Source organism: Aotus nancymaae, unplaced genomic scaffold (genome assembly GCF_030222135.1).
Source record: "Aotus nancymaae isolate 86718 unplaced genomic scaffold, 86718_ANA_hifiasm-v0.15.2.pri h1tg000057l, whole genome shotgun sequence".
Classification (NCBI taxonomy): domain Eukaryota; kingdom Metazoa; phylum Chordata; class Mammalia; order Primates; family Aotidae; genus Aotus; species Aotus nancymaae.
Window position 1 is genome coordinate 72,413,754 of NW_026988471.1, and position 11,577 is coordinate 72,425,330.

Sequence of the window (11,577 nt, forward strand, 5' to 3'; positions counted from 1 at the left end):
AGCAGTGCAAGTGCAATAACAGTGCATCCATTCTGAAGGGAAGGGAGAGCTCATTGCAGGATCAGAGAACAGAAAATTAAGCTGGAGACTGGCTGCCTAAAAGGGCAGGGCAGGGAGTATGACTTGGAAGGAAACAGCAGGTCATGCATGGATAAGAGATGGGGAATGACTTGTAGAAGCCAGGGCTTGCTTATGGAGGCATCACTGAGGCTGTCCTGGTGGGTGCTGAGTGATGTGGGTTGGGTGGTGGCAGGGACAACCAGATTCACCTGTGGAAGCCCCAGCTCCACACCAACTGCTCATGCAGAAAAGGCAGGCAAGCTCCATAGAGGATTCTGAGGCCTGGCCAGTGTCTTGTCCGGTTGAGCCGAGGTGAACGTGTAGGTGCAAATGTGGCCACAATTGTGACAGGCTGTGATCCTTAGGCCAACACATCTGGACACTCCTGGAGCTGTGACTGGAGTAAGCACCCCAGTCTGACCAGAACCAGAAGGGCCCCAGGAGCTTACCTGACATTCTAAAGGGCATGAAGATCTTCTCATTGGTGTCCGGGTGTAGAATAGCCTGGCAAGAGCGAGAACAGAGAATGGGTGGGGACAGCTATGCAGGGAGGGGGAAGGGGGAAGAGGAGGGACGAGGAAGACAAGCAGAGGCATTAGGGGAGGAAGGAGGGAAGAGGACAACTTCCCTGAGAAGATTCAAACATAGTGGCTGTATGTTGCCTTGTCGTCAGTTAGGCCTTTACACCACTCAAGGCAAAAGAATACCAAAACATGGGCCATAAACAGACAGCACTCCTCCTCCTGACTTACCCTAAAAGCTGAATGTAGGGGAGAGCAAAGTCCATGGGGAACGGGATCGTGTCTACCTTACAGGCCCTCTACCCCCATGCCTGGCACACGAGGTCAAGAAGGATTTTGTGGGCAGAGCCCTGTCTCTTCCCGGAGCTCAGAGAACCCAGGGAAAGGCCGGCCTGGCCTGATCTCCAGGCTTCACAGACTCTGGCCCTCGGATGCCCGAGGAGGAGGAAGGGATGAGGGAGGCCAAGGGCAAATGTGAGAGCACAGAAGAGCCATGGGAGGAGGGGCTTCCACTAAATCCCTGGGACAGGGCAGGGTGGAGTCCAGGATAGCATGAAGAAGGAAATAAAGAATCCAAAACTGGATTACCTGCTTGATTTTCTGTGCACTCCAGAGCTGGAAGAAAGAGAGAGAAAGGAAAAGAAAATGAGGAACAAAAATTAAAAGCACATATCAGTTTAAGGTTTCCCACCCATGTTTTCTAACCAAGGGATTCAGCTCCAAAAGCATAAGAGGCTTGGGCTGTCCCTGCCAGCCCACACTGGGCAGCTGTCCTATCCCGGAGGTGTGGCATCAGATAGTAAGGGCCAGAGAGGCTCCAGAATGACAAAGCTAGGGGACCTCAGGTGGATCAAGTAAGCCAGGGGTTCTTGACTCTGCCTGCACTCAAGAATTCCTTGGAGAATTTTTTCAGCATTTTCCTAAAGCTCCCTAGTTGACTCTAAGTCATAAGCAAGTAAAAACCTCTGATTTATTAGTTTAATAAACTAAGTAAAAAAAAAAAAACCTCTGATTTAAATGAAGATACTTCAACTGTCTCCCAGAATCACTAGTGGCAGCATAGTATATACAATTTCTTCAGAGATAGCCTGGATTCCCTGCTGTGCCACTTCTACCTCTCAGCCTCAGTTTCCTCATCTGTGGAATGGGCATAATAGCCACGCCTCTAACACAGAGTCATTTAAGAGGTGAATGGGAAGCTCTCAGAGCAGTGTCAGCACAGTATCATGTGCTTATAAGTGCTTACTGTTGTTGGCATTATTATGCTTGCTATTATTATAAGAAGGCTATAGGGAGAAAAAAGTTCCTTTCAAATGACGATGAGGTTGTCTCTTTCCAGCACAGAGACAGGCTGGAGAAACAGAATAATTTGTCAATCCCATCAAATGACCTAAATACTGTATTGCATTGAATCTAAGACACCACTGATCCTAACATACACTATTATGTGCCACATACGAAAGGAAACTATGATGTAATATCAAGACCCCCATCAATTAAAAGACTCATTTCATTTTACAGATGTTATAATGTGATAAAGTAGGCCTTTTAAAATCAAAGAAACATGGTAAATAAAAATTTACACTGTGGGCTGGGGGCCAGGCACAGTGGCACACACCTGTAGTTCCAACACTTTGGGAGGCCAAAAGCAAGAGAATCACTGAGCCCAGAATCAGTCTACCCTGGGCAACAAAGGGAGACCCCATCTCTACAAAAAAAATTTAAAAATTAGCGGGCGTGGTGGCATGTGCCTGTGGACCCAGCTACTCAGTAGACTGAGGCAAGGAAAACGCTTGGGCCCAGGAGGTAGAGGCTGCAGTGAACCATGACTGTGCCACAGTACTCCAGCCTGGATGACAGAGCGAGACCCTGTCTCAAAAATAAAAAATAAAAAATTTACACCATGGGCAAACCAAAGGCCTGGTATATCTTTTTAATGGAGAAAGAAGGCTATGCGGATAGAAGAAATATACAGACAGCAGCTGATGTTTAAAGTTTTATAATAGAATGGTTGTTATGCCTCATGTATATGGCAATGTTGGTCATCTGGAACATAAATTAAGCTGCAGAAGTTAAGAAGGCTACTGGGTAGTAAAAATAGAAGTTATAAAATTGATACATTAAAGTTTATGCATTTTACTCACAGCTGAGTTCCTCAAACCTTACTTCACAGCCTAATTAACTCTTATTTTAGACACATTTCCAACACACTTGATTGTCTGCTATTCCAGACCCAGGCAGATTAGAAGGAGTTGATTTAAAAAAAATAATAATTGGGGAACAGAGAGGGGCTGATGAGAGAAAAGCCAAAAGCAGAATCACTTCTAGCACAAAGGTTAAGTGAGAGCCTAACAGCAAAGAGATTATTAAAAAAAAAAAAAAAGTAAATAAAAATAAAAGGCTGATCCTCCTCTCTCTGCTCAGTAAGCACCTTCCTGAAGTGCACCCTCAAGTCTGGGTTCTGTCCCTGGTGCCACCCCAGGCCCTGTGTACAGACTTCTGACACCCCACACCCTCCCCCTCAGTCATAACCTTCTGCATCCTCTCCCCTCTGGATTCACAGTCAGGCCCCTCAGAGGCAGGAACTGGCTCTTCAGCACTGTCTCCTAGCGCGTCCCATCCCCACAGGCTTAGCACACAGTAGGTGCTCAATATGTGCCTCATGAAGGAATATCATCTTCTAAAACAGACGTATACCTTAGACTTAAGTTGACTTCTGGAAAGGCACAGTGAGGCCAATGCACAGCTTCATCTCCTTTTCTTCCCAAATCCTCAATAAAAGAACAGCAAAAGAATAAACCAGCTGAAAACCCCCTCAGGGAGGAAGGGGACATGATAGCAGGCGGAAGATGGCACACATCTTTGAAAGGTGGTGAGCTGATGAAAGAGGTGAGCGGTCGGCAATGCTGCATAGGGTGGAAGTGCCCCCCACATGCTCAGTGGGGAGTGGGTGGGCTCAGCTCAACTAGACACTCCAGACACTGCAAAGGTGCAGGCAGCAGGGCCAAAAAACAGGGAGAGAGGTTGCAAATGTCCCTGTGCACAGACCAGGAAGGCCCAAAGTCCCCACCCAGGTGATGGAGGTTTATTCTCCAGAGAAGCTGAATCAGCACAGCAGATATGGTCACAGGCACAGGGGGACCAGGGGGACCAGGCAAGGGTCTGAGTGCTGAATACAGGTCTCTCAAGGAGTCCATTTGCATCCAGCTCCCAGGACACCATAGGCAGGAGGATGGAGACACCTTCTCCAGAGAAACAGAAAGGCTCCCAGAGAAATGACCCACTAAGAAGGCTGGATTCATGAACAGACCATTAGCACAATGCTGAGAAGGAGGTCCCTGTTCCAGTGGTCTGATACCATGTGGTTGCTATTTTTTACTCTGTCACCCAGGCAGGAGTGCAGTGGCATGATCTCGGCCCTCTGCAAACTCCACCTCCCAGGTTCAAGTTATTCTTTTGCCTCAGCCTCCTCAGTAGCTGGGATTATAGGTGTGAGCCACCTCACCCAACATGGTTGCTGTCTTGACTTTAATACAGGCATTGCCACCTAAGGACATTTTGGTCAATGACAAACCACATATACAATAGTGGTCCCATATGATTACAAGAGAGCTGAAAAATTCCTATGGCCCGTGACCTCGTGGCTGTCCTGAAGTCACAGTACAATGCATTACTCACATTTGTGGTAATGCTGGTGTAAACAAATCTACTGCATTGCTGTCTAGCACTTATAATTATGTATGGTTACACAACACCTGACAATAATAGACAATGTTACTGGTTTATGTTTACTATGCCACACTTTTTATTATTATTTATTATTATTAATACTATTATTATTTTTGAGACAGAGTTTGAGATGCTTTTGTTGCCCAGGCTGGAGTGCAATGATCTTGTCTCACTGCAACCTCCACCTCCCAGGTTCAAGTGATTCTCCTGCCTCAGCCTCCTGAATAGCTGGGATTACAGGGGGGCGTGCCACCACAACCAGCTTATTTTTGTATTTTTAGTAGAGATGGGGTTTCACCGTGTTGGCCAGGCTAGTCTCAAACTCCTGACCTCAGGTAATCCACCTGCCTCAGCCTCCCAAAGTGCTGGGATTAAAGGCGTGAGCCACTGTGCCCAGTTACTTATTATTATAGAGTGTATACCTTCTACTTATATTTTAAAAAACCAAACAAACTGTAAAACAGCCTCAGGCAGGCCCTTCAGGGGGTATTCCAGAAAGAGGCATAGGAGATGGAGCTCCTATGTCATAGGAGATGACAGCTCCAGCATATTACTGTCCCTAGAGACTTTCCAGTGAGACAAGATGTGGAGATAAAAGAATGATATTAATGATCTTGACTGCATGTAGGCCTAGGATAATACGAGTGTGTCTTACTTTTTAACAAAAACATTAAAAAAGTTTTTAAAAAAAGTAAAAATGTTTAAAAATAGAAAAGAGCTTATGGACAAGAATTTTTTTGTACAGTTGTACAGTATGTATATGCTTTAAGCTAAGTGTTATTACAAAAGAGTCAAAAAGTTTTAAAAATTTACAAGTTTATGAAGTAAAGTTACAGTAAGCTAAGGTTAATTTATTTTGAAGAGAGAAAAATTTTTAAATAAATTTAGTGCAGCCCAAGGATACAGGTTTATAAAGTCTACAGTAGTATACAGTCATGTCCTAGGCCTTCACATTCACAGAGCACTCACTAATTCACTCAGAGCAACTTCCAGTCCTGCAAGCTCCATTCATGGTAAGTGTTCTATGAAGGTGTACTGTTTTTTTTTTTTTTGACAGGGCTTGCTCTGTCACCCAGGCTGGAGTGCAGTGGTATTATCACAGCTCACTGCAGCCTCCACCTCTCCAGTTCAAGTAATCCTCCCACCTCAGCCTCCTGAGTAGCTGGGACTAGCTGGGACTACAGCTAGTCCCAGCTACTATAGTTCTGGGAGGGTGGCCTGGCAGTCTGCATTTATGGGCACACAGGTGTATGCCATCACACTAGCTAATTTTTTGTGTCTTTTTGTAGAAATATGGTCTCCCTATGTTGCCCAGGCTGGTCTCCAACTCCTGGGCTCAAGCAATCCTCCCACTTCAGCCTTCTAAAGTATTAGGATTACAAGCATGAGCCACTCTGCCCAGCCCCATCTTTTTAATCTTTTATATCATATTTTTACTGTACCTTGTCTATGTTTAGATACACAAATACCATGTGTTCCAATTGCCTGCAGTATTCAGTAGAGTAACATGTTGTCCAGGTGTGTAGCCCAGGAGCAACAGGCTACCCCATACAGCCTAGGTGTGGAGTAGGCTCTACCATTTAGGTTTGTGTAAGCGCACTCTCTGATGTTCCCATAATGACAAAATCACGTAATGATGCATTTCTCGGAACATATCCTTGATGTTAGGTGAGGCATGACTGTATCTTTATCTTTGAGTTTGCACTTTATAAGTTAAGTCCAGTGGAACAATGCGCCTGGAGCCTCAGCTCACATGTGGTCCTGCCTCTCACTGCCTCAGCCACCTCCCTGAACTGGGTTCTTGGCCACCCAGAGGCTGCTGCACCCTCTACTCCTGTCAGAGAGCTGGGCACAGGGAGGACCATGTGAGGCAGGACTTCGGGTGCCTGTGAGGGTCTGCACTTGTCCCACGAGTGTCCCCTGTAGCTAAGGAAGAAAAACATTAAATAGCAAATAAAAAAACACCTTGCCAGGTAGAGAGAAAATAAGGGGAGAGAGAGAACTCAGAAAGGAAGGAAAAGGTTCTTTCTGTTTTTTGAACAAGGGTCTTGCATTTCTATTTTGCACTGAGCATGACATAGTCAGCTCCGCCTAGAAATACTGATATTTGGAGGACCCCAATGAAACAGATCATTGCTCAGTGAGCCTACACATGTATACATAGAAAAGGAATTCTAGAAGAAAAAGGAATTCTGAGGAAAGGAGACAATGCAGGAAATAAAGAACATTTTAAAACACTCTACCATCTTCAGAGCACACAGACGTGAGGATACAATGAAAAAGAGAGAGGGGACAAATCCTGACTCTATCACTTACTGCGTGTGTGGCCCTGAGCAAATCACTTTGCCTCAGTGGCTGGTTCTCCATCAGTAACATGAGTTGTTGTAAGGGAGGGGGCCCTGGCAGTCTGCATTTATGGGCACACAGCTAAGCCTATACTTCCCAGCCTCCCCCGAAGTCAAGTGGCCTCCTGGGACCGGGTGCTGGCTAATGGACTGTGGGTGGAAATGACGTTTGCCTGTTCCAGGCCTGTCCACAGAGCCTCCCGCAGAGGATCCAGTGGAGGACAGTGGGGCACTAGAAGACATAAGTGAAAGGAGGCATCTTGGCATCATCTTTGGCCTCTGCCAGGTCCCCGAGTTGCAATGGAGTCAGATGTGAATGAGAAACAGACCTGACTGTGTTCAGCCCCCAAAACCTGGGCGTTATTTGTACTAACATTTGGCTCAATCTGACTAACACTGAGCGTTAAATGACATATGTATATATAAAATATTTGACTCATAGAACGTGCTCAATAGTTTTGCCTAAAATGGAAGCAATTCAAATGAGCAATATTTTTTTCAAGGATTTAATCATCTTTCAAATTTTAACTTCATCTCTATTGTTTTATCCCCCAAATGCCTGGGAGGTAGACAGATGCTCTTTAGACTAGGTAAGGCATCTCAGAGAGACTACGTGACTAAGCCAGGGCCCCAGGGGCCGGTGGCAGGACGGAGACAGGCATCCAGGCCTCCTCATCTGAGTCTCCCCCGCACTGGAGCACATCAACGTCTGAAGTTGGCCAGAGTGATTTATTCACTTATTTAATCCCCTCAACGACCCTAGGATGTTGGGATTAATATATCTCTCATTTTTATAGATGTGAAAACTGAGGCTCAGAGAGATTAAGTGACTTGCCCAAAGTCCCAAAGAAGACTGGGCGCCATGGCTCAGACCTGTAATCTCAGCACTTTGGGAGGCTGAGGCAGGCGGATCACTTGAGCTCAGGAGTTTTGAGACCAGCCTGGGCAACATAGTGAAATCCCATCTCTAGAAAAAATACAAAAATTAGCCAGGCGCAGTGGTGCATGCCTGTAGTCTCAGCTCCTTGGGAGGCTGAGGCAGGAAAATCGCCTGAACCCAAGAAACGGAGGCTGCAGTGAGCTGAGATCACACCATTGCCCTCCAGCTTAGGTGACAGGAGTGAAACTCTGTTTCAAAAAAACAAAACAAAACAAAACAAACCTAAAATCAAACAAACAACAACAAAAAAAACAAAGTCTCACAGCCCTGGGATTTGAACCCAAGCAGTCTGGCTCCAGAGTCCCTACCCTTTTTTTTTTTTTTTTTTGAGTCAGAGTCTTGCTCTGTCGCCAGGCACCAGGCTGGAGTGCAGTGGCGCAATCTCGGCTCACTGCAGTCTCCGCCTCCTGGGTTCAAGCAATTCTCCTGCCTCAGCCTCCCGAGTAGCTGGGACTACAGGGGTGCGCCACCATGCCCAGCTAATTTTTGTATTTTTTAGTAGAGACGGGGTTTCACCATGTTGGCCGGGATGGTCCCGATCTCTTGACCTCGTGATCCGCCCACCTCAGCCTCCCAAAGTGCTGGGATTACAAGCGTGAGCCACCGCGCCCGGCCTAGAGTCCCTACCCTTAACTACCACATGCCTCCATCTCTAAAGGCTAGCTTACCACTGCACTGTTCTGCCCCTCAGGCACGTCATATATTTGGGAGGTCTTTCCACATGAGTGCACAGAAAACAGTCTTATTCTTCCAACCAAAACCCTTGAATGAATAAACAAATATATGTGTGTGTGTGTGTGTGTGTGTGTGTGTGTGTGTGTGTGTGTGTTATTGTTGCTGTTGTTGTAGAGACAGGATCTTGCCTATATTGAACAGGCTGGTCACAAACTCCTGGCATCAAGCAATCCTCTTACCTCAGCCTCCCAAAGTGCTGGGATTACAGGTGTGAGCCACCCTGCCCAGACAGAATATTTTATAAACTGTCTCCTATTGATGGACTTTTAAGCTATTTCTCATTTCTCATTGTGGTAAAATATACATAACATAAAATTCACCATCTCAACCATTTTTAAGTATACAGTTCTCTGGCGTTGAGTATGTTCACATCATGGGCAGACATCACCACCAACCATCTCCAAAACACCGCCAGCTTCCCCACCTGCAACCCTCTACCCATTAAACGCGACCTACGCATTCCTCCCTTCTCCAGCTCCTGGAAACCACTGTCTGTTTCTGTTTCCATGACATTCACTACACTAGGTATCTCATATAAGTGGAATCACATGGTACTTACTCTTTTGTGACTGTCTTATCTTTCTGCTATTGCAAACCATGCTCTGGTGAATTTCACTGGAGTTATTATATTGTGAGCATTTAAAGAAAATGGATAAATTATACAGCTATCTCTGGCATAATACAAAAGAAACCAATGATTAGGGAAGGAAAATGGGCAACAGGGGAGAGAAAAAGGGAGACTTTTTTTTTTTTTTTTTAAAAACCCTATTTTTTAAATATCTTTAGAATTCTGTATCTTGTTCATATATTACTTACTTTAAAATATTTGTTTAAAAATTAAAGGTAACTACTAGAAAAATACAATAGAAGATGCACAAATTCCAAACCCTTCATCGACCCTTATGGTACAGACCACAAACTGTCCAATAAAATCTATCTCCTGTTGTCCATAGTCATGGAACAGAAGCTGGCAAGTGGCTGGCCTGCTACACATTTCCCATCCTCCTCTGCAATGAGGCTTGTCCATGTGGCTGAGACTCCCAGTGGCATCTGAGGGGAAGTAATGTGCCTTTTCCAGGCCAGTGCCTCCCCCTCCATGCTTTCCGTCCCCTTGCTGTGAGCCAGTGCAAGAATGTGGCTACAGCCCAGTCTCAGCCATGAATATAGCACAACACACAAAGAGATGGTAGAGATAGGTGATGGAAGGAGCCTGGGTCCCTGAATGATCCTGTGGAGCGGAGCGACTTGCCCACCTGGAACTTGAGCTGTTACACAGGAGAGAAATAAACTGTCTCATTTAAGCTAGTGCATTTCGGGATCTTTTTGTTATAGCAGCTAGTATCACTTTAACAAATATAACCCATTTGGGGTTACAGGAAACTGCCTCCAGTGATATCAGGGAAAGATTTCCAGGGAAGAAAGAAAGAAATGGAAGCTAAAGTGGTGCCTGAGGCTCTTTTTGAGGCACCTGACAACACACCAGCCTCAGAGGTTTTGGGTGAGGTGGGAGGAACATCTCCATTTTCAAGAAAAATTCCTAGTCATGATCTTATCTTGTTTGGGCTGATCCCATCTCCAGGCTGCAGTGACAACAGTCAGGATCATGGACTTTGACCCTCTCTCAGTCACTAACTTACATAGTCTGCCTGTGCAAGTTACCTCACAGCTTAGACTTGTATTGTTTTTAAATTAGGCAGAAGCAGGGACAGGAGGTAGAAGCAAGTCTCTCCAGGGCCCCTTCCTGTCCTGTGGTGTATGATACCAGGCCCAGTTTAGAGGGAGAACAGGACAAGGACTCAGGTCTGACTCCTTGGGTCTACGCTTTTCCATGGGACCTGCTGGATTAAACGTTGACTTTAACGGGTTAAATATTGGATGCAAAAATGTCAGCAGGGAAGGTACCACCCACAAGCCAAGAGTTAGTTGCTAGTTTGAAGTTTTACAAGCCAACCCTGTGAACAAGTGATAGGGGAGGATCATCCTGGGATGTAAAGAGTTCGATGAGAGGTCAAATGAGGTACAGTGGACAGGCCATCCACACTGGGAATCTAGGACAGGGAGCCCGCAGCACCCTCTCACTAGACCACTGAATCATCTCCACTTTAAACTACAATTCCTGCTTAAGACCTAATCTCGTGTGGGCTCAGCCCATCTCCTCTGTGCCTCTGCTGAGCATAAAAATATGCAGCTTTGATCCCTTGGGACTTATTGGCTCCAACAACAAGTCAGTGTGGATATGAGACTTTGAACCTTGCTTGATTTCTCAACTCGATGAATGAGGACAAGGAGGAGGTGTGGAGAAGCAATCTGGGTGAGAGGTGGCTGGAAGATCCCAGAAGTTGGATAATTTCAAAAACAGCCAGCATCTCGGCTGAGCTGCCATCTGAAAGAGTCCAAGGGAGGAGTAGAGCACATTCATCAACTGGGCTTCTCGACCAGAGCAGGGCACATCCCCAGCACCCAGAGGGAGGAGGAAAGGCCCAGCCCCACCCCCAATCTGGCTCACTCCCCTTCCCCTCTGCCTCCTTCCAAGCTGCTTCTCCAAACCTCCCAAGGCAGCAAAGACAGAGCCTATTTAAAACAACCTCCAGAAGGTAATTAAACAGAGCCTGAAGGGGATCCTTCTGTAAGGCAAAGAATGCCTCCATAAAACAAACAAAAAAAACTTCCTAATTTATCAGTTGGGCCAATCGCATTATACCTCACCATTAATTTTGTAACCATGGTTACTCCCAGGTAATATGTACTTTTTGCAAATCTATGTCGGGTGAGGGTACCCCCAATTCTACAGACTCACGAAAGAGGAGACTCTTTGCCCAGTTCTGCTGCATAGCACACAGCAGCAGTTGCAACTTCCCTATACGTGCAGCTTGTTTCTATCCAGACTGGGGTTTAAATTCTCCCACTTGCTGGCTGTGTGATTTAGGGCAATGTACTTAATCTTTCTGAGCCTCCTCTTCCTCATTTGTAATATGAGGATGTGAATACTTTGAAGGTTATTGTGAAAATAATTCATTTAACAAATTCACTTATTTAACAAATATTTATTAAGCATCTACTATGTGCTGAGCACTGCTCTAGGTGCTAAGGATACATCAGTCACAAAAAAACAGACCAAAATCTCCGCTTTTGTAGAGTTTACAGGGTTGCGCAGTCAGACAAACGATAAGCAACACAAACAATAAATAAGGAAATTCTCTGACATGTTAGAAGGATACGTGCTTCAGGAAACTAGGGAAAACAGAAC

The 11,577-nt window shown here is 45.6% G+C and overlaps 1 protein-coding gene across 9 annotated transcripts in view; it reads right to left on the reverse strand.

The window, feature by feature from the left end:
- The window catches only part of SFXN5 (sideroflexin 5), a 128,089-nt gene that overhangs the window by 81,051 nt on the left and 35,461 nt on the right, over positions 1-11,577 (reverse strand). For 8 of the 9 annotated variants that reach the window (XM_064364237.1, XM_012475662.2, XM_021670733.2 and 5 more), the window contains 2 exons: positions 1,170-1,196; positions 510-564 (listed from right to left, as the gene is read on the reverse strand). In XM_064364237.1, the coding sequence (XP_064220307.1) occupies positions 510-528 (19 nt within the window). In that variant the 5' untranslated portion in view covers positions 529-564; positions 1,170-1,196. Of the gene's footprint in view, positions 1-509; positions 565-1,169; positions 1,197-3,278; positions 3,367-11,577 lie in introns of those variants that run through there. The other variant, XM_021670734.2, reaches the window with a different exon arrangement.